The sequence below is a fragment of the Acomys russatus genome, chromosome 10 (assembly GCF_903995435.1).
Source record: "Acomys russatus chromosome 10, mAcoRus1.1, whole genome shotgun sequence".
In the NCBI taxonomy this organism is placed as follows: Eukaryota; Metazoa; Chordata; class Mammalia; order Rodentia; family Muridae; genus Acomys; species Acomys russatus.
Window position 1 is genome coordinate 13,803,011 of NC_067146.1, and position 23,658 is coordinate 13,826,668.

The 23,658-nt window shown below is 47.2% G+C and overlaps 1 protein-coding gene across 1 annotated transcript in view; it reads right to left on the minus strand.

Moving 5' to 3' along the window:
* Snd1 (staphylococcal nuclease and tudor domain containing 1) overlaps positions 1-23,658 on the minus strand; it is a 413,057-nt gene that overhangs the window by 77,919 nt on the left and 311,480 nt on the right. The window contains exon 16 of the mRNA XM_051151835.1: positions 16,601-16,710. Coding sequence (XP_051007792.1) covers positions 16,601-16,710 — 110 coding nt within the window. The remainder of the gene's footprint in view (positions 1-16,600; positions 16,711-23,658) is intronic.

Below are 23,658 nucleotides of genomic sequence, written 5' to 3' on the forward strand. Positions count from 1 at the left end.
TCTTGCTGGTAAGCATGGTTTCTGAAACTTCTATGAAGCAAGAACTGAACTTAGGAAAGCTAATGGGCTCCACAATTCACTTTACAGCAAACCCAATAATCCTGGGCCCTTGAAGAAGCAACTAACTGACCACACAGATCTGCCAGGGCAGTAGGCTCCCTAGGCCCTAACCCCTCATATCCTAGTGCCTGTCTACTTACTCACAGCTATTCTGACCTTTGCATATTTTGCTCAGTTGCTATTTTACACTATTTTAATTGATGTTTAATATAGCTTAACTCTGCATGGTGTTCCAAGCCCCTCACCAGGGGGCCGCTCACAGGCAGAGTCACAATTAGTAGCAATCCCCAGAAAATTATGCCCTGTATCAAAGTTGTCATTGCACTGTATAAATGCTTATTATTACTATTGAATTCTCAAGCCCTGACACCTCCTTGTGTTTACTAGGTAGCAGATAAACCTCTGTTTGTGCCTTTTCTACTCTACCACACCATCAGGACTAAATATAGTCCCTGTGTGTATGTTTAGCTCCATTTAGCTATGCTTTGAAAAGGAGGTGGGGGGAGATAAGCTAATAAAATTAAATTGCTGGAAAATGTGATTTGTTCCTCCCCAACTTGAAAGACAAACTCCTTAAAAGACAAGCAAGAAGATTGAAAAGATGGGGCATGGGGTGTCTTAGCATGGAATGAGAAAGTCTTCCAGACTCTGGCAATATGGCACAGCTCTCCAGAGGCCCTTCTATGAGGACAGAGGAGCAAGACCCTGGACATATGATCCTGGGACATGGACGGGGCTGTGTGTCAAACCTGTGCCAGGGACTTTAAGGACATTCTCAGCTAGGCAGGTTGAACTTACCCCTGTCTCTTAAACAAAAAACCCAAATCAAACAATGTGCCCCTCCTCCCACAAGAGACGGATGCTGCCTTCAACCGGCAGCAGCCGAGTACCCTTAGGTACTCACTTTGGCTGCATCTGCAGTTTAGATTTTGGCCTGAAGAGACAGCAGCTTCTCTATGACTGTTTACCAGAAGCGATGAGAAAGTCCTACTTCAGTAACCCTGACGTCGGGGCAGAGCCTCCTGGTGACTTCTCTCTGGACTTAGTCTCCTGGCCTTGCCTCACTACAGTGATGCAATCTGAAGAGAATCCTCCTGTTTACCTGTCTGTCTGCTTCAGGCACGCCCCCCCCCCCACTCCTTTGGAGACACCACTGTCACATTCTTACGTTATTACTTGTACTTCAACTGGATGACTAGCAGCGGCGGCTGCCTTGGAGGTTCTGTGGAGGAGACGGCCGTGGGAACCTGCAGCTCCACCCTAATCACTAAGGGGAATGTGCTCAAGTGATTCACTTCCTGCTTCAGTTGCTTCACCTGCAACAAAATGCTTGGCTTGGGCTCCATAACCATGGCCATTCTAGCTACAAAATGCTCTAAAATTCAGAATTATGAATCCTAGGCTCACGTCCTTGGAACCGAATGGGTCACACTTACTTCTATTTATAATTTTTTTTTTTTTGCACTCAATGCTCGATGGAGAAATGTAGATTTCTATTATAAAATTTTCTAGCCAACAAAGGGAAAGTTCTATTTTAGTTCATTTGACATGGAAATGTCTAAAATGAGATTGAATTTCCTGTATTATATTTGCTTTGCCTTCTTCTTACATCTTTGCCTAAAAATGGAGTTTCTAAAAAACCAGAAATGCTTTCTGCACTCAGGCCTAGCAGGAATGAGACTGCCTTGGCTGGAAGAAGAAGACGGTGTGAGCCTCAAGCCCCGGTGGAGCAAGACGATGTGCCATCTGCTGCACTCGTCACTCCGTCTCCAAACCATGCCCCTCCTGTAGTCTGCTGCCTGTAGTAGGAGTGGAGCCACCAGCATTTCCCACCCATGGCAAGCCTTGAACCTTTGTACTGTGGCTGCCAACAAGATGAGAAAGCGGCGGGGGTGAGGGGGCACTTTCCAGATTAGGAGAAAACAGTAAATAGAAATACAGCCATTTATAAGGCTTTGGCTCAGAGAGCAAAGTTGTTGAACAAAGTGGGGGGAGGGAGATGGTGGGACTGCCAGGCTACACCCATGCCCGCACACAGGACTGCCAGGCTACTCCCATGCCCGCACGCAGGACACTGGCTTATTAATGATCCGTGGGAAAGAAGCAATCCTCCTGCTGGCGGCTTCACAGAGAGCTGGCTGCCTTTACAGATCTAGCACACAAAACTACCTGACGCAGTCACACTGGCCTTCTAGTGACATCTCCCTCCTGGAAAGAGGGATATTCAAAATGGTGACCTCAACCCACTAGGCGCTCAGGAAGTCTGTGAAGGTGGCACTGCTCTTCTTGAGAAGCCTGGCTGAGTGCTGGGCTACCACGAGAGACTGCAGCCCCTGAGAGCGACAAGCAGCCAGCCTCGGGAGCAGCACTCTACACGAACTACATACTCAGGTAAGTGGCTATGCAGGGCTACCCTCCAGGAAGCCCTCAGTATCACTTCACACCAAAACTCAACCCAGGAAGATGTTTCTGGCAACTAGCCTACTTTGCACAGCAGCAGTGAAGCTCAGCATGGATGGAGGGGTGGACAGGAGAGCTGACGAGCTTGCATGAGAGCTCTGGGTAAGAGGCAACAAAATTCTTCTCCTCCTATATCTAAAAGAGAAGCAGCAGCTGGGTTAGCTAACTGGGCTCTGCAGTCAGTGCGTACGTCCCGCTGTAGAGTCCTGGGATTAAAAACCAGCCTTTCCCCTGGTGAGTTGCCATTTGCAACACTGCACTTTAGAAACTGTTGTGAAATGGCTTTAGTTGTACACTTGTTCTCCACCACTTCCCCAGTGACAGAAGATGTGACCAGGGAAGGTGAGCAGCACGCACACGTACACACACACTCCTTCCATGCTTGTTTCTGAGGTGAAGAGAAGCTGATGAGAACTGCCCCTGTGTTTGATCCCCAGCCTTAGCCATAAGAACCCTTCCTTCACGTCCCAAGCATCCCTAGAGCCAACCCTGGCACCGCACGGTCTCCAAAGTTGAGTCCAGTCAGTACTGAAAAGCCACGGAGGAATAATAAACTGTCACTTCAGCAGAAGTGGAAGCACATACAAGGGTCATGTCCTTTTCATTCACCTCATTCCATTTACATTCTGTAGAAAACAGACAATAAAAGAACGCCACATACTTCTGGAAAATGAGAGGGGATCTTGCTGAGTGACAGAGTAATGTTCACTAACTGATGCCAAGGTGTCTGTCTGTCATGGCACAGCGCATGTGGTGTGCTCTTCAAATAAGCCATCAAGCCAAAGAGCAAGTCCCAAAGCATTTAAAAAAAAATCTGTCTGTCTGTCTCTCCATCTATCTGCCTACCTACATTTGTTGTTTCTTTTTGTGTCCACCTTTGATTAGAAGAGCCAAACACAGTGATTCTTTCATTTCCATTAAGGAAGCCTGGAAACACAAGTAAAACACTTGCAGACCAGCAACCCAATAAGTGGTCAGTAGGTGATGGCACAATAGGAAATGGATAACTTATGATAAGTGAATTGGTATTGCCTACCATTTTTCCTTGCTATCACTTTAATCAATAAGGGAAAGAGTGAATTGCTATTGATCTCTTTAACACCCTTGGACGTTACTGTACAAATTACAGAAACAGAAGGTGTAGGTAAAGAACTGAAAAGAGGAAGGACGGGAGGACAGAAGTGTGTCTGTCTGTGCTGAAACGGTCTTCTAATCACTGGGGTAGGCATGCTTGGGTGCCCTTGGGACTCTGGCATGAACAGCTCTCCCCCTGACCCATCCTCATACCTTCACAGGCTAGCACAGAGCATCTCAGTGCCTCTACCTGCTTTTCACATGCTGCTGTGCTTCTGTAGGGCGGTGGGCTCCATAAACCACACAAGTGTTCTTGATGCAAAGCTAAAAGCTATGCACTGAGACGCGATAGGGATCCTAAGGTCTCATGAACTTTTGAAGTTGCCATACTTTATTGGTGTTGAGCTGGGGTTTCTCAGCCACTGACTACAACTTGGTATGGAAAAGCAGGAACCCACAGCATAAAGGACACACTCTAGCAAGACCTTATTAACCCATTTCTGGGTCACATGCCAAGAAAACATAAGTAGGTATAAAAAATGTGAAGCCTATACTCACTAAGACCAAACAGCGTGGTTAAAGGGTTCTAGGTCTTTTCTTAATTCGGAAGGGGACCCGATCATATGAAGACAGGGAAGAAGACAGATGTGCAAATATGGTCTTATCCAGACAACCAGAAAAAAAGGAGTGTCAGATTCATGGGCACAGCAACCCATAACAGGAAGATAAAATATTTAGTGGCTGCTTTTCATCTTCAGTTCAGAGCTTCATCCAACAAGTTAATTACAAGGGAGACTATGAGAGTTACTATATCCTTTGGATTGGATTATGCTAAGATACACTGCTTTAGCAGGACCCGACTAGTATCTTGCTCGTGTAGAAAATGCTAAGACATCACAGATTTGATGTCAGAGAAAAAGGAACACATACACCCCCCCCCACACACACACTTTAACCCAATAGATCACAGCTCTGCTAGTCTATCTATTGGCCCTGATTATTGAGAAGTTGGTGAGAAGCAAACAAAAACAAAAGCAAAAAACACACTCACAACAAACAAACAACTTTGGCCAGCATTCCCCTTCAAGGCCCCATAACATTCTTAGGATCACTTTGGGGACTCGGGTATAACTGCATAATTGTGAGAATGGTGACCCACAGCTCACCAGTGTCCCCCGCCTCCCCCCCACAAATACCTGAAAGCCCAAAACACGGAGCAAAATTAAATGCAAGTTCCAAAGCTGCTGATGTGCTGAGAGTGAGGTGCTGAGATTAGGAGGAGGAAGTGCTTAAGTGCACCCCAGGCATTTGGGAATGGCCACGTCTGCAGCCCTGGAAGCTGACGGGAGAGCAGGCTGAGAACTGGTCATACATTCAGGAGATGGGGCGCACAGCTATGGGAGGGCAGGACAATAAGAGGCAACTAGTCCCTCCTACAAGGAGTCCTCCTACTCTGAAACTGACCCTATTCTAAAATTACCAAGTGGCAGGTGGCCAGACCAAAAAGCCATAGCCAATCAGTGGTAATGGACTGTTTGTTGCATTTCCTCATATATGGTTACAGTGCTGCCACAAAAGCCCCAGGTCAGTGTTTAATCTGAGCTGGAAGGTAACAGCACCCTCGTCCCATAAACTGGGGAGACTACAGAGCTGTAGCGACCTGCAAAGGGAATGCAGACGTGGCCTCTGCGAAGAGACAGGAGGACCTGCAGTAGCTGTGTCATCTTCCTCCTCTAGCCAGCATCTTTCTTTACCAGCAATAATTCCACCATATCACGAGACAGAAGATGAAGAAAAGGAAAGCATGTTGTAAACCAGGGGAAACACAGGCACGGGGCACAGGCGTGGGGCACAGGCACGGGGCAGGCTTCCCCGGCACTCCTTCCTTCCTGCTTCAGTGACAGCGGTCACCCCGTAACGATGGTTCCACACAATGTTCCTGGAGGTTCTTTTCCCGTCCCTTTCTGTCTTAGGTAACACCTAGATCTTTCTTCAGGGCTCCTGCTGGCTTCTGCTAGTTCCAACTCTTCCAATTTAATGCACATCAAGGACAAACATATGGCGACCTTAGACTGCTGTGACTATGGATACAGGGATGGGCCAGCAGGAAAGCACAGCCCCCCATCTGAGAACAAGGAAGCCTGCGCTACCTGGAGTCTAGAAGCCATTCCTCTCTCACCCTCAAGTTGCTGTGACCTGAGGGGTCACAGAAGGCCAGGATTCTTATGTAAGTAGTGAAAAGCAGGGGGCCGCATGGTAGCTGAGGCAGTAAGGACACTTAGCCATTATTTCTCAGACACCTACAACATGTCTGGCTTTCCCCTCTTGTAGTGATGGTTGGCCTTAATCATCCACAGGCAGATCTAGAAACGCCTTCTTGCAAGCAGTCAACACCCGTGGAAAGGCCTTTGCTTTTTCAGTGAAAGTGGCACTGCTTCGGAGGAAGGAGCTTTGATGTATGGGACAAGAAGAACCAAAGGCAAAATGATCCTGTCTTATCATACTTAGAAAAAAGACTGGCTGATGCCCAAAGATATTTAAGGCCTTGTTTGAGAACTTAGACTAAGCAATAGGTTTCCATCCAAGTGCCAAATCCATCCAATTGGTAGGAGCTTTTAAAAAACAAAACAAAAAAGCCTTTTATTTATTTATTTTTTATTCAGAGACAGGGTCCCACTATATAGCCCTTGCTGGCACAAACAAACTGTGCTACTCTCTAATTCAAGAGATCTGCCTAGGGGCTGGAGAAATGGATCAGAGGTTAAGAGCATCATCTGTTCTTCCAGAGGTCCCAAGTTCAATTCCCAGCAACCACATGGTGGCTCAAGATCATTTGTAATGAGATCTGGTAACTTCGTGTGTCGGGCAGGTGCACATTCAGACAGAATACTGTATAAATAATAAATAAATCTTACAAAGAGACAGAGACAGAGAGAGAGTGTGCACGTGCAAGAGAGAGACAGAGAGAGAGATCTGCCTGCCAAGTGCTGGGATTAGAGGTATATGCTGCCAAGCTCGGCTCAACTGGTAGTAGTTTTGAAGAACAGGAAGAGGATCAGAGCCCTGGGCCAAAGCATGCCATGTTTGACAAGCAGAGTCAGCCATGGCCTAAGACTTACACTGCTGACACGGACTTAGACAGGTTGGGGTTGAGGACTGAACTAAACATTACTTGTGTTGACTCTAACGTGAACACTGATCACAACACATGCACCTGTGTCAAGCCTACCACCACACTGTGCTTATAGTGCTTATTCCACCTGGGAGTTTGAGTCCCACGTTGGCAAAACCAATAGAGAATTAGTGTCACTAATAAAGCAATGCTGCAGACTGCTGTCCGTGGAGTGTGTACTACCCACAGGTCCTGTGATAAGCATTTACATAGACATTCCACTTTCCCAGTAGCCTTATGGAGAAGGTCCATTCTTCATACAAGTGAGACAATTAAATGCAGCAGGACGGCCACAATGCTCCCCGTCAACTGTGAACGGTGGGACTGCCTGGCTCAGAGGCCGAGGGCTGTGACTAAGGCCAGGGAGGAGACTGGCACAAGAACTCAGGTCTGACTCGGCACATGCGATTCAGCTTCTGTTCAGTGACCAAGAAGCAAAAGAAATGAAAAGCCAAAAATAAAAAAATAAAATGTAGCGCCCCCCCTGCCCCCCCCCCGGTGACTGAGAAACCCTGTTGTTTGGGCAAAGTTTAGGGTATCTCTTCTGTTAATTCTCAACCTTGCTCATAATCTTATTTCATGCACGAAAACATTTCATAACAGACCATTGGTCACTTTCATTTTCAAAACCCATTTAAGTTCAGCTGACCAGAAACTGTGACGGGTGGAGAGGCAAGTGGGAAGTTCGTCGGCAGAGCGGCGTCTGGGAACAGAGGCTCCATAGTCCTCGCTAACAGACTTAGGGAGCGGGTGAGAAGAAGGCAGAATTAAGGTCAGCTCATCCACCAGAACAGTTACGCCTGTGTCCTTGGGGGAGTCACACGTGGAAGAGCAGGATGTTAGTGCTACCTGGAGAGCAAATGCAATCTACAATCTGCTTGTCCTCTGCTGGCGGTTCAGGCAGACTTGCTATTATGTATTATGCAATGCCAAGGGGTGTGGGACATTCAGGCAGAGGGTGTGGCTTGGAATGCTTAAGACAAAGGAACAGGCAGACTGCGGCTGGTGTGGCTGAAGTGTTGGGGTCCTGCATGGAGCTCTCCTCACAAGTCAGGGAGGGGCAGGTCTGTGTGAGGTCACCCTCCTCGCCCTGGCAGCTCCACCAGTGGGTATTCACGATGACTGCAGGGCAAGAGAGTCCCGGAACTCTGTTCACGAGCATCTCCCTACCTCGGTTAAAATACATGGTACCCAGCTCCCTTGGCCCAAACCTTACTTTGGGAGCATTTAGCTGCCAAACTTTTCCGTTTGTTCTGGGAGCCCATGTAGCTCCTGGTAGGCCAGGAAGATGAACATGGCGGGCAGCAGCTGTCTTCCACAAGGACCACTCATAAAGAGCATGTCCTGTCAGAACAGACAGTATCAAATCCGGTGAGGGGTAGGGGCTCCACTTGGTATGTCTCTGTGTGACACAGGTTTTCAGGACCCTGTGTCTGCACTAACACTCTCAGAGCCAGCAAGTGCACTAGGCTTGCTTGAGGTCTCACTTTAAATGATGTGCAAATGAACATCGTGGAAAGACGCAAGGAGAAGCCATGTTTGAGTCTTTCCGTCTTCACCCTGGGACTGATCTGGGTCAGGACTAAAGATGAAAAGAGAGCAAGGTGCCAGGAACGTCTTGGCATTGCCAAGGGTGCTGCTGCTTCTACTTGGGGAAGGAAAGTACAATGTCAAGTCCAAGCGCTATATTTCTTACTTAATTTTTGATGGAACAACAGTACAAGAAACAAGCTGACCTGGCAGAGAAAAATACAAAAGTCTCTCAAAGAAGAGTTAGAGACAGTGGAGACCCGTTCCTGAGGGAACGGGAGGGCATTTCTGCTGAGTAGGACTTTCCTTCCAGGGACAGAATCATGCCTCTGAGACCCTTTTTCATGTCCCAAAGAGGCCACGTCTCTTCTGTTCTACACCACGCCTGTACCATCCTCACTTCCAGCACTGGCAGAGACAGATGTGGGCAGTATTTTCTGGAGGGCACCAAGGCCTATCAAATCCACACTAGACAGCCTCTGTGACACACAGGCAATAGGATCTTGGCCAAGCCAATGACAAATTAGCCCCAGCAACTATTTCAGAAGAATGGATGTAATTCTATGCTTGACTGGCTATGAACGTTCTCAGTAGAACAGAGGAACAGCAGAGCCGAGACAGCAGCTCTGCAGAAAGGGTCTCTACTGGAGCCAGCATGCAGGCTAAGCTCACTAAGGAAGGCCACTGGAAGCTGTCCTAAGAGTTAAAACTGACAGGGGGAGCCAGCAGGGGAAGGAGAAAGCAAATGAGCATTGTGACAGCAGCACTCACTTAAACCTTTACCATAATCCTATACTCCCCCTTGAAACAAGGGCTCACTATGTAATGTAGCATCCTGCCTCTTTCTCCTCAATGCTCCAACGGAAGGTGTGCACCACCATGTCTGGCTTCTTGACATCTTCTTATAATACAATTTTCATCTAGAGGCTGGGGTGGGGTTTGAGGTCTTGTCTCCCAGGGGATTTAGAAGCATCTGAGAAGAGCTTGAAGCCCAAAAGTGAAGGGCCAAATAACAGTTTGATATTCATATGGTGTTTACAATTCATCTCGGAACAGGAAGTTGTGGGGCCTAGACTTTAAAATGATCCCTTGGGCTAACAGCAAAAGCAGAGGACAGAAACACACAAGGGAGGGAGATGAGGAGCTGTACTAGAAAACTGAAGGGACACTGGTGGCTTCTTTTAGACCACTGGAAGCTCTGTTGACTTTTGTGTAAGCATATGCCTGGAAGGACAGGGAAACCCAGAGAGGACCTTCCGCTGTAAGCACACAAGCTTGGGGGAAGTCTCTCGGATAGAGGCCACACATTCCGCCTCAGAATTCCAATACTGTCCCCTTCCTCACCCACTGTGTGTAGGGCTTTCCTGGAGAAGCATAAGTAAGAACAGAGCAGGTCTTCTTGCCAAGCCCTAACCCTGTGGAGGAGTAAGTCACTTCATTTCATAAAAGCCAGAGCACCTCTTCCACACTGACACAGATGGGGAACTACAAGCATTATAGGGCTGCTCTGATAAGGTGCAGACATGAAACCAGTGGTGAGACCCGTGGCTAGAGAAGGGGCTAGGGAGATGTGCAAATCAGAGACAACACTTTATGCAAAAGCCGGAGAGCCATGTCTTCTTAAATCGATGCCTATCCAGCGTCAGACTTGCCTCCTAAGAGAAGACTATAGACAGGAATATGGGCAAACAGTATCCAATGGAAGGAAGTGCTCATGTAGACAGCAAGGTGCAGAGACAGCACATGAAGCGAGGAGTCAGATGGCCAAAAGGTGGAAGAGCTACACAAGAGCAAACACCCAGGGAGGCAGGACTGCAGTGAATCGCTCAGGCCCAAGAGCAGAATCAGAATGGAACGTTTCATGGAAGAGTAACAGTCAGTATTTGACCTTTGGGAAAATCCTTTAGTGCGAGACACTCTGGAGTTGGAGGTGGGGGTAAGATAAAAGTGATCTCTTTATAAAAGGAAAATTAGCAATATTTTTGAGGAACAAAGCACTTGATATTTCTATTTTAGTATCTGTCTTAGCACTAGCTATGAGAGGAACAGGTGTAACGGAGTTTCCTGGACTGCGAGATGGGGACAGCATTTTTGGTTTTTTTTTGCATACATTTGTTGTAAAATGTGTAAAGAGACTGAAAAAAAAAAAAAACCCACATAGAAATGGCTATAAAGTTAAGGTTTTTTCCCTGAATCCTTTTCTATGAAAACAACAGTGAACTTTGGAGCCATCACCGGTGTGCGCTGAACTGCCAAGGGTGAGCTAGCAAACCCTACTCTCCTCCCAACGAAAGGCTCTTAAGCACTTTGGGGGAAGAGAGCTGCTTAGAAATGAGTGCACATGCATCTCCCTTTCTCCTGGATGGTGGCTATGATAGTCTAGAATGAAGTAATTTCTGCACAAAAAATGAAGCACAGCTGAGCAGCCTGCTTATTTTCCTAGCAGGTAATTATGAGTGGCTCATGAGGGTTCCTAGTGGACCTGTCAATCAGTGTGGGAGATCAGCTCTCACTGGAGTCACTCTCCTGGATTTCCCAGGACCCAGCTATCCTCACCACTGTGTGCTACCCCTCTTCCTCCACAACTCCTGGGCAGGGAGTAGGCTACACGAACAGATGGAACAGGAGGCTGAGAGAGCACGCTGCACAGTGCTGGTGGTGCACTGGGGCGCTAAGCCAGAGGGTGCAGAAGAGGCACTGAGTTAGAGCAACCTTCAACCCTCTTTTCACACAAGAGGCACTACAACATGAACCCTAATGAAGGAGATGGGCCCATTTGTCTTTGTATGCTGAGCTTTCTTTCCTATGTATACTGTAGTCCTCCTTAGACTGACTGTTATCAGAGTAGGGCTACATCCCCCACATACGCATTTTTTCCCCAACAGTAACAGTTGCTTATAATGCTTTCGTCTTTGCTTTGGGGGTCAGAGGAAAACTAGGGCTGTGGGGTTACTGAAGCTGCAGTGAGTTCCCTAGGGGTAGATCTTCCCTTCTGCCAGCAAGGAGGGGAAATAGGTCAGGGCAGCAGCCTGAGTGTTCAGCTGGAGCTGTCCAGCATGACGGTGTCATTATCCAGACATCATCAAAGAACAATCTGGAGGTCTTAGAGAGGATGAAGGGGTCCTCAAAACACACTGGCAATGATTACAAGCCCCTGTGGACTCTTCTTCCTCCAGAGCTATACCCAATACAGCCTGGAACTAGGAGAGAGTTGAACTGTAAAGGTAGGAGGATCATCAAATTGGCCTGGGCTACATCTTGTTAGGACATGACACTGAGCTTTTATTAATATCTTACAGCTCTTTCTTTGAAAGTCCAGGTTTCTCCACAACAGCAACAATCGGCATGCTGGCATGCTGGTGAGTATATGCTGGCTAGCTGGCCTCCTGGAAGAGGGTGTCAAAAGAGCACAAATGACCTGCATTCACGACAAAGGCCTCAAAAGGATGGTTAGATTGCTAGATCAACCTTTTAGACAGAAATACCAAGGCAAGGCGGCAAGAAAATCATATTCTTAAGACCACATGATAACCAGAGTGTGAAGCCCTGGGAGTTTGCACTTTTAAGCCGGTTATCTACCCATTAGCTAATGCTGTCTCTCATCACTACTTCTGGGAAGACACTAGCAACAAGTGCAATTCCCTGTCTGGGAAATTACACCAGATCTTCCTGTTCTTGGCAGTGTCGCAGGGAGCTGCTTTAAAAAGGCAGCTGTATGGTGGGGGTGGGAGGGGAGGATGAGCTACGTCAGGAAGCACAAGCCAGCCAGTGAGACGCAGAGAACAGAGCTCACAGCTCACCTAAAACAACAATTTTATGTTGCATGGCTCACAAGTAGCCCAGTGCCTCAAGGTCAGAGACTTCTTGAAGCTCCACGTGGCTATATGAGCCATTTAACCCAATTTAGCATAGTCTATACTACAGGGACTGTAAGCAAACTTGTCTGCAGCCCACATGACTTCTGACACCATTACTTGACTCCATTACACTGACTTCTGGTATAAAAGCAGTCACAGACAACACACAAAGATTCAGCATGGAGACGTTTCAACAAAACTTTATTTGCAAAAAACTGGCAGAGGGCCAGATTTGCAGGGCCCGAGCGTGTGTATTTTGGTCAGGCTGGGAAGAGATGTTGAGGGCTTTGGATTTCCTTTGACTAAATTTAAATCCTCAGAGAAGCCCTGGGCTGCTGTGAGCTGAAGCTCAGAGCACCAGGTGATAGATAATCTGTCTTGGGGCTGGCAACAGCACTTGCATGCCGGACCATCGCCCAGGACCAGGATTCCTAGATCCAAGAAAACCAAGCCAGAGGGACTGGTGGCTAAAGGGGAAGCACCAGGTAGAAGACAGGAAAGGAAGTGGTGCAGTGAAAAGGACAGGAGAGCCATGTGGGGAAAGGGAGCGAATGGCGGCTGCACACGTCAGTGGTTCTATTGTACGGGAGGCACAGAGACAGCGCTCAGGGTGTGCAAGGCCACGTGAGATGCTGAGGAAAGCCTTGTCTGCCCCTGTGGGTTCTACACAGGGATGAGGTGGAAAGGAAAGCAGTTTTTTTATTCACTGAAAGGGGAGGGGAAACAGAAGTGCATCTGCGCTCTGCTCACCCAAGCCCAGGAAAACAGACTTAGCAAACAGGGCAGTGTTTTTCAGTGTTAGCACCTGGCAGCCAGCTGCCCATCCCTTCCTTGACTGCCTAGTGACAGTGACCATGATGCTTTTTCTCTCATTCTAGATCCTTCTCGGGTCATGCTGTGCTTCCTCCTATGGGGAATCCAGGAAAAACTCTGAAATGTGAACTGTGTTTCTTTTCCCTTACTAATGCAGATTTATAGTATCCGGGGGAAAGTGGGCCAAGGTAGAGAAATCCCAGGCCCAAATGAGATAATGTGAACAAAGGTTTAAAAACTTAAAAGGAGAGATGAGGCAGAGGCAAGGACAGTTGGATCTTCAAAATACCCAGTTATGCTTGATTATCAAAGGGAGAGACATAAGCACAGCACCAAAGCTCAGTGCAACCCCTGCGGCAGCAGCGCGGCTCCTGAGGGCCGCACGACGCTGCCCTTGGCTCCCAGGAAGCCACACAGTCCTTTTCTTTTTCTTCTTTTTCTTTTTTTTAAATAATGAAATTATTATTTTTTTTATTAATTTATTCTTGTTACATCTCAATGTTTATCCCATCCCTTGTATCCTCCCATTCCTCAAACATTATGATAGGCAGATTTGGGCCCAGGGGTCCCGCTCAAACTAAGGCACCAGGCAAGGACAATAGAGGCGGTAAACTTTAAACCCCTTCCCAGATCTAGCCAATGGGCAGAATATTCTCCACACTTGAGTGGAGAGTGGGATATGACTTTCTCACGCACTCTGGGGCCTCACAGTCCTTTTCTTAACAGGCAGGGCACCTGCCTCCATGTCTGTGGAGGAGCGGAAGACAAGACCGTCATTCTGTAAGGTGTCCTCTGGAGTAGCTGAAGCCACTACACAGGGATAGTAAACAAGCAACACTCTTGCTAAATGAAAACCTCCCTCAACTCTCGCCATTCAGAAAACGGTTTTCCTCTATCTGTGAAAGGGATGCCCAGGAGCGTTGCCTGCAGCTGGTTCCTTTAGTCAGCAGCTTAAATTATTTTCAGTTTAGGCCACATCCCATTTCCTCCGAATAATGACCTTTCAAAACAGCTTGACCAAGTCACCATATCAACTACCAAGACTATGCAGAATGTTCATAATGGACAGGCCCTAAACAAAGGGCTATGGAAGATTGGGCCACTACAATCAAGAAAGATAAATATCAACTTTGGATTAGACTAAGGCTCTGCAAACTCATGTGGCCGCAGTATCAATGAAAGTGAAGAAAAGTGCCACCCTTCCTCACCAGTAAGTATTAAAAACATACAGATAAAGGGCACAATGACCAGGAGGGGGTGAAAGAACACTTGGCCATTACTTTCAGCTGTCACTGTGGGGGGTAGGGTGGGGGTGGGGCAGAAACATGGCCAGGAAGAAAAGTACCAGGGAAACAAGATTTGAAAAGGAAAAAGAAAGTCACTTTTAAGTCAGCAGTTCTCAACCTGTGGGTTGTAACCCCTTTGAGGGTTGAATGTCCCTTTCACTGAGGTCATCTGAGACCATTGGAAAACACAGATATTTATATTATGATTCTATTATTTTTTCTTTTTTTCCCCAAGACAGGGTTTCTCTGTGTATCCCTGGCTGTCCTGGACTCGTTTTGTAGACCAGGCTGGCCTCAAACTCACAGAGATCCACCTGCCTCTGCCTCCCGAGTGCTTGGGATTAAAGGCATGTGCTACCACACTCGGCTTTACGCTGTGATTTTACATTATGATTCTTAACAGTAGTAAAATTACAGTTATGAAATAGCAGTGAACATAATTTTATGGTTGGGAATCACCACAGCATGCGGAACTGTGTTAAGGGGTCGCAGCACTGGGAAGGGTGAGAACCACTGATCTAGATGTTAGTCAGAAGGAAAAGGAGGCAGGGGAGACATGTGATGTAGACAGTCCAACTTGTCACAAGTGTCTCAGGGTTCCCTCCCCTATCTAAGCACAAGAAACCAGCAAGAACTTGCGGCTGTGTCAGGTTAGTGGCATGCGCCTTTACTCCCAGTACTTGGGAGGCCTCTTTCGAGGCCAGCCTGCTCTACACAGTGAATTCCAGGACAGCCAGAGGTACACAGTGAGACTTTGTCTCAAAACAAGCCAGAAAAGAAAAGAGAAAGAAAAGTAACTGCTGCTACTTCCTCTGTGATGCCTTCAGGCCACAAACTACAATGGGCTCACCCGCTTTCCCAGCTCCTTTGCAGCACAATCCTGAAAGGTCCACACAATCACAGAGTCTACAACATTTGCTCGGTCCACCTCATCTTCAGGTGTCGCTAGACAATAGAGTGTGTGGATTCAAAGAGTAGTGGAGGGTGGGGGTGGATGGACACTGCTATCCTTAAATGATGAAAATTCAGGCTTTATTGTGTGTCTACAGGATGTGTATATGTGTAGGGGTAAGATGTGTGTCACTACCATGGGCGGCTGCTTTTCAGGGTAAGTGCAACTTAACAGTGAGGGCAGAGAGCAGTGCAAGGTTAATGAGATGACTAAGTGCCGCACACCCCAGCCAGTGGATGTGCACAAGTAGCATTACCCAGGTAGCATTACCCAGGTAGCATTACCCAGGTAGCATTACCCAGGTAGCTGTAGTTGATGTTTGGGAAGTGGAACAAGTATCACTTGAATAGAGGAGTCAGGATTTGTTTGGACAAATTAACTTCTTTTACTAAAACAAGAAGGCAAAATGTTTGGGAAATCCCAAAGTGGCAGTCATGGGTATGATGGGTATGAAGAATACTGTTGAGTTAAAAAAAAAGGGGAAGGTGGACCTTGCAGAGCCTGGGTAGCCCAACATAAACCTTTAGGGCTGACTTGTTCTTTTATAGCCCCCAATATTAATGTAATGGATGATGGTTCAGAGGAAATGAGATGCTCAAGTTTCTACCCAGGTTTGTCCCAACACTGAACATCTTGAAGCCCACACATCTGCTCTCAAGGATCGGAGTGAGCAGGAGAGAAAGCCTCCAGACGCACAAACCTGCAGCTCTGTGTACACTCTATAACTGGAGAGACCTGATACTTTGACTAAGGAGGAAGGAGGGACCAAGGCAGGTCCCCAATCCTAAGTCTGAGTGAGGCACACACTTCCCACTGTTATTTCCTTAAGCTCATCTAGCAGGACGAATGGCTGACCCACTCCTAGAAGGAAGATATATCTGTTGACGAAGGCTTGAGTAAAATAAGCAGGTAGAAAGGCACCATGGCAGCAGAGCGTCTAACTCCTGCCTGCAAGAGTCAGCCCAACAGGCAGATACAGAAATACAATTAAATTAAGTCAGAAAACCCGCTACAGAAAATGCAATTACTCAAAGATACAAATAAATGTTCAAAGAAAATTGGCCCCTGACAGGGTTAGTCAAGCTTCTAAATCCAGCTGGAGGCAGGCAGCTCAGGCTAATTTGCCAAGGAGGAGGACTGCAGAGCTTAAGCTCTCTGCATCAGGATCCTGGCCGGGCTGGCCTCATGTGCCAGGTAACCAGTGAGTGGGAACAATTTGGGGGTGGCTGACCAATGATGCAGGGCTCAAGGAGACATAGGAATGGCTCATGGATGGCAAGGCTGGGCACAGAAGAGGCAACAACAGACTTCTCTCTGACATAGCAGGAGACTCTAAGATCCGGGGAGTAGGGCTGTATGCCCCTCCCACACAAGAAGCTACCGGAAACCACCCTACCTCTCGCTGCAGCACTAGTTCCTTGGTGAAAAGAGTGGCTTCCTCACTGAATGGCTCTCCTTCCTGCACCAAGCCTGGGAGGTTTCGTGGTCCTCTGGGACATTCAATGCCTGTATCAGGAAAAAAGGAAAATGTGTGACAAAGTGTGCAGAGACACTTCCCACCCCACACTCCCAACCTGGGGGGGGGGCATCCCCACTATGCTCCCCTTGACCCGCTCAGACCCTTAGCCTCACTGCTTGTATAACTGGCTTTCCTCACCTAAATTACACCAGCAGCCCAGCCACTGTCGCTGGAGAACAACTGCAGCTGGCTCCCAGGCATTTCCCTGTGTTATTTGACTTTATGCCAGAATCCAAAGTGTTAATTCAGTGTCAGTTTCCTTTTCAAATAAACACCCCCTCTGTCCTTAGGCTGTGCTTTGTATATCAGAACCATCAGCTTTCATTCAGAATAAGAGGCAGGAGAAAACAGAACACTGATAAAATAATAGGTGTCTAGAGCCAGAGACAATGGCTTCACACCCTATTCTACCATTTATTATCTTCATGGCCTTGGCTGAATTACTGAAGAAAGGCTCAATTCCTTGTTTGTAGAAGAGACATAATATATCTACTTCTTAAAGGTGCTGTATTAGCCCAGGAGAGATCATGCGCATAAGACAGTAGAACAATGCTGGCTACGCAGTGATGACCACCATCTTTATCACTAGCATTATCATTCTCAGCAATTCTCAGTGTTTAAAATCTCAAAAATTTCTTTGATTCCCATAGTAAGCCTATAAGACTCATGAGCACAGAAACCTATCCTGTATCCTTGTTTGTTTCCAATGATGGTACTTTGTACAAAATACACATCCACTGACCAACCTAGACTGCTTGTTCTTTCTTTGATTCAAGCACTCATTTTGAAGATATATTTATTAGTAATAGTGGTCATATGTGATAGACCATAAAGTATGCTGCGTTTTGATGTCTGGGTAAGATATAAATATTTCAAAGTGATTCAGATTGCAACTGTAATTATGAAGGAGGGACAGACAAGAGCATAAAGTGCTGACAATTCCTGAAAAGAAAAGTGGTGAAACTGTGTCTTAGGGTCTGACCTCTGCTGGTCGCTGGTTCCCATCACCAGCAGAAGAGAAGGTCTACGTGCTTATGAGTAAAGCTGGGTGGCCATTCACACTTCCAGGTAGATTCAAGATACAGAAGCCCAGAAGAAAAACAACAGGCTCATGCTTGGTTCTCAGCAGCTGCAGAACACAGCTTTCTCTCTGAGCCTCTCGGCCTCCAGAGGAACAGACTATGCAAAGTGTAGTTCTAGGTAGTGGTGGTGGTGGTGGTCGGGCACAGCAGCGAGAGAGCCCACTGCAGCAGTGGGCAGCTTCGGCTGGCAGCAACCAACATTCTCTCACCCTCACAGAGATGGAGTAGCTGAAGGCTCTGTGCAAGTCCTGTGGCTGGAAGGACAACAGGGCTGCTTTCCCCAGACGTCAGTGCCTACCACAGGTGTAGAACTCCATGTTCTAAGACAGCAAGAACTCAGGGACCAAGAACCTGAGAGTAACCCTGAAGGAAGAGATGGGCTACAGCGAAATGTGATGAAAGATAGCCCGTGCTTTTCACAACATCAATAGCCAAAAACACTTTTCATTTTAGATCTGCAAACTAAGCAAGAGGAGAATTGCCAGGGAGAAAAATAAACGATTCTGTTGAACTATTTTGCCACATACCCATAGATAAAGCATTGCTGCAGAGACAAGAATAGTGCAAAAACAAGTGTTTGGTCTGTTCCTGAGCCTCACAGCAGAACTGGGGTGCTGGGGGGGGGGGGGGCGGCGGCACTGCTACATACCAGGGACTAGAACCAGCAAGGTAAAAAGATCTGAGGGGTGGGAAGGATTTTTCCCCCTAGGTTACCCCAGGTCTCAGAGTCTCAACAGAAAAGTTCCAGCTTTAGCCCATGTCACTTTCTTTGTATTCTGAAATAGCAAGAAATAGGTCCAGCTGACAGGACCCTGGGTACACCCTAGGGGATCCGGACCACCAGATGATAGCGTCGAGGAAATGTGACAGCTCCGTGGGCCTAGGCAGGTAAGAAGACCTAGGAGACCTGCATCAGAAGAGCCTTTTTGGGCCTGTGAAACAAGTCCGCAGGCGGGCAGAGCTACGAGAGCAAGACAGTGACAGCTGCAGGTAAAGGCTACTGTAGGCCTGAGGGATGGTTCAGAGAGGAGACACGCTTGCTGCCAAGCCTGACAAGCTGAGCTCAACCCCTGGACCTACCTGGTAATAGGAGAGACTTCTGCTTATACTTTTTTCTATGCTCATGCTGGGGCATACACAGATAAATCAACATGGAGGTCAGAGGACAACCTGGAGGAACTGGCTCTCTCAGTGCAAGTTGTCAGGCCTGGTGGCAAGCACTGTTACCCACTGAGCCATGTCAGCAGTCCCACACGTGTACATAAATATATATACTTACATATAACTAAATCCCCACACGTGTACATAAGTATATATACTTACATATAACTAAATCCCCACACGTGTACATAAGTATATATACTTACATATAACTAAATCCCCACACGTGTACATAAGTATATATACTTACATATAACTAAATCCCCACACGTGTACATAAGTATATATACTTACAAATCTCCACAAATGGCTAGTCTTGGCTAGATGCTTTACATGATAGTCTATTATGCTGTAGTTCATTGACGACAATAGCCCAGACAGCCTTGGCCACTGTAGTGAAGACCTGAGTGGGTGGCAACACACAGCTGCACAACAACTGAACGTGAGATGTAAACACACGGCTGGAAGGTGGCCTCACAGCCTTGGAGTACCCAAACCCAGAGGTTTATGAGGCTCCAGACTTGCTTTTGTGTCCAAAAGGATCAAGAAGCAAAGAGTATTCATCTGGTGGGGAACAGGGCATTGTGCTGATTCCAACCTGCAAGAGTCAGGAAGGACATGGCTAGCTGCGGCTGTAATCCAGGTGAGCACATGGTGCAGCATGGGCCTTGTGTCCCCTTCTGTAGAGGGTCCGTCCATGGAGCAAGGTGGCCCAGAGTGCACTGCACCTTGCCTCAAAGGTCTGTTGTGCTGCTGGGCCACTATCCCAACTGAGCCTCTTTTCCACCAATAAAAAAGAGAAACAAAACAGACAGCAAGAAAGGTTGCTTTTCAGGAAGGCTGCAGCTGTCGGTCTGGGCCTAGTGACAGGCAGAAAAGAGAGAGTTCCAAGCTACGGAGTGCCTCAGACTAGAGACAGGGAGAGCGAGTCCTAGACGCTCTCTGCAGCTCTGGACAGCACCACTAAATGCTGCCTTCTCTGATAACAAGCTGGAGTGGTACTGCCTGCTGATAAGGAGGTATGGACTCAGCTGTGCCTCCAATGTCGCAGGTCCAGGAACTGGGCTTACCAGTAACCGTGGCAAACTACTCAAGAAGCAAAACTATTCCAACCTGGAAAAAAATTCCTATCATTCTCCTTCTCTATGGTGTGCTGGTGCGGTGATGTGGTGATGTGCGACTTCTGCCACCTCAGCTGAGAAGCTGGGGAGCCGCACACAGTCCCTCCAGCTCGTACAGACCTTAAGGCCCATTTGCCTAAAGGCAAAACCCACTGTTTTTCATGCTTCTCACGGGCTTTCAAGCATATGAGTGGCTGGACAAAAGTACTTAAGATAAAGCACAACATGAAAGATCACTTGCTTGTCTGGAGGGTCAGGAAGGGATGTCAGGACATCGTGACTCTGGCTTCCACATTGCCACTGGAACTGTTCAATGTCACTGGGCACACCATCTCTGTCACTGACAGGAAGGGTCTACAGGGTCTAGAATGGCCATAAAAATCCTACAATTTGGTATGTCCTTTTGAGCACCCAAGGCCTAAGTTTAGGAGTACAGAGTGCTTCATTTGAAAGTTAAAAGGCTGGATTGTGGAGTAACCAATCTATTAAAAAATTATACATTTATAGACACTGACTAACTGGCTCAATTAACAACAACAACAACAACAACAACAACAAACCACTTTGATCAGTCAGCTTTGGAACAAGAACAAACTCTTGCTACTGACAATATAATGGCCATATGAGAGACTCCACTGATGGTCAAGTCAGGGTTATGTACCACTCTCAAAATTTCAGGATGTAGGTTGAATTTTGTGATAATTAAGCTTCTGGACTCAAAGTGTATCTGTTCTTTCCTGCATGGCCTAGTGGGAACTGAGGGGAAACACGGCCAATTTGCTTTGCCTAGAAGTGACAGCTTTGCAATGACCATGAGTCCAGCAAACAAGCCAAGCATTAGCAGAAGCAGAGAGAGCTAGTGGAAACCAAAACCAATCTGAAAGGTTAGCCAGTGGTGCTGACAGCATGTCCAGTGTGCTCTCACTGCTGCCCCGCCCACCAGAGGGAGGAGAGCAGCAGCGCCTCCTTCCACGTGCACGAGACACTGAAAACAAACAAACAAAAACAAACAAACAAAACAACTCTCAGTTCTCTTGTCTTCCTCCTTCTGTTTCACTAATGCCATCTAGCCCAGGCATCAGCGTGGGGAAGACTGTGCTCAAACACCTAAGTTAGTTAACAGAAAGTAGCTGGTTTACTGCTGCATGAGGCACATTAGAGGAGGGTAAATGGGCTTCTCCAGAGGATGTAGACTGTTCCCACCCGAGAGGCAACTGGCGTCTGTTAGGCAGTCAAATGCATGCTCATCTATCAGAGTGCAGGTGGAATGCTTGCCTGAGCCAACAGTGGGGCTTACCAGGCCTCGCAGTGGTCTTCTCCCACCCCACAATACAGCAGGGAAGGCAAGTAGGAGCAGAAATGGGGTAGCAAAAAGGATGGGTAGATGTGGACATGCCAGTTTCAGGGAAGGTCAATCTGTAGTTAGGCCAGCAAGAAAGCTGTGTCCTAACAAAGGTGGTGGATGGAAGGCGAGCCAGCACGACCCTCTTTCTGGTACTGGGTCTGCATACGCCACGTGTAAGATGTAAGCCTACTGCGGAATCACAGGAAGGAAGCAATAATCAGAGAGGTACCTGGATTAGCAGAGGTTTCCTCATATGTATCACCCAGGTTCTAGGATTCATGAGATTAATCCTACTTAGGATCCTTAAAATGACTCTCACTGACATTGCTGCATGCCCACCCTCTGTGCTCACTGTCACTGTGCGTTATGGGAATCTAGTGATTTCAGGGGAAGTGAAAGGGAAACCCACATACGATTTGCTTTTGAGGGTGGGAAGCGTATCATATTCAGATTTTATATTTTTTCTGCGCTAGGTACCCAATACAATGTCAAGCAAAAAGTAGATTCTCCACAAGTGCTGAGAGAACAGGAGTGCTGCTAATACAGTATACGTGTGGAGGACTCTATATTGTGCCTTACATAGTAGCAGACGGCATGCTTTCTAGCTGGCAACCATCCCCTTCCCGCACAGTGGCCATAATGTACTAGACTGCGTTAGCGCTTAGGTGAGTGAGAGGTTTCTGGAGGTAGAAAGCAGGTTCGGCTTGATAAAGGTCTAGAGTGAACTGTTTGGAAGACAGAGGTGTTTTATGTGAATACCAGAAGAGGTGCTGACAGAGCCTTAACTACAGACATCTCGGTTTCCCATGGTTACATAACACCCTAAGATGAGACACACAATATAACCTATGTACCCCACTGGTCTCTGAAGTGCCACATCTAGGAACACAGTTTAAATCCAGAGATAAAATAATCAGCCATGACTGGCGCTGTCGGAGACATTGAGACACAGCTGAGATATTTAGCTTGCAAGGCAACGGAACAGAAAATGGTCCCTACATATGACCAGCACTGGAAGCTAGTGTGGCCACAGGGAGGTGCAGGAAACTGCAGCACCCTTAAAGAGAGCAGGAGAAAGTGACGCAGGGTGGGAAGGCCTGCCTTTAAAGGAAGATAAAAGGTGCTAAATCTGTACAGCTCAGCTAAGCGGTGACTAAGAGGGTGACACGATAACAATCTGCAAATATTTGAAAGGTGTAAACACCAGAAAGGAGGGGAAATGCTTAGCTTGAAAGAAGGGGGTATAATTATTAGGGGAAAGAGAATCTGGACAAAATATCGGAAAAACAGTGTGGAGATAACCACTAGGTTATAAATAAGCTTCCCAACGGCAGTGAGAACGTTGTTATTGGATCCTGAAGCTCAGAGGTGCGCAGCCACCCACTTTGCTTACAATTGAAGGAGCACACACCAGTCAACTGTGACTTAATTTTCTACATTTAAAGACAGATCTTAATAATCCAACTCTAAGTATTTTTGATTTATGCGCTACTGGCCCCTGAAATTTCTACACAGTTTTTATGATCTAATCACAAGACACAATAGCAGTTCTAGTGAGATTTCTAGGACAACAAAAAAGGCTTTATCTGCTAACAACATGCCTAGTAAGCAGTTAGAGCAGGTTTGGGTACAGGCACAGGGACAGACAGCTAGGACAGGGACAGCAGACTGCAGGTCATACTCCTCTAGTCTCTAAGACCCCAGGGGGGAATGCTGTTGAGTTTTCCAGATGGGAAACTGTGGAACCCGCTCCCTTTCTTTTATATGCACAGCCCCCTGGTGGAATTGTCAAGGACAGGGCAAGGCAAGAGAGAACACCAAAATAAGCTTCCTGTCACACTGACTGCACTCCAATCCCTTTGCCCGATGCTGCAGCTACTCAGTTTATAATCCACAGGCTCTCCGCAGAGGTCTAACCCCCAGGTGCAATTAGTTCCATTTCTGTACCTTCCTTGCTACCTTTCTCCTACCAACAAACAGGAGTGAGAAAGGCCCACTACACACAGAGAGCACAGCATGTATGCATATAGACCCGGGTGTCGGGGTGGGGAAGCGAAGTGATTCCCTTTCTAGGCGCTAAGAACAAACCCCTCAATCGTTAACACAAAAGGCAGAGGCCACCTGCCTAGTCTATGGGAATATGGCTATCCTTAAAAACCACATCGGTTCAAGCTGCTGGTTCTCAGCACTGTGACAACTCACGCAGCAATGGCTTTTTTCAAGGTC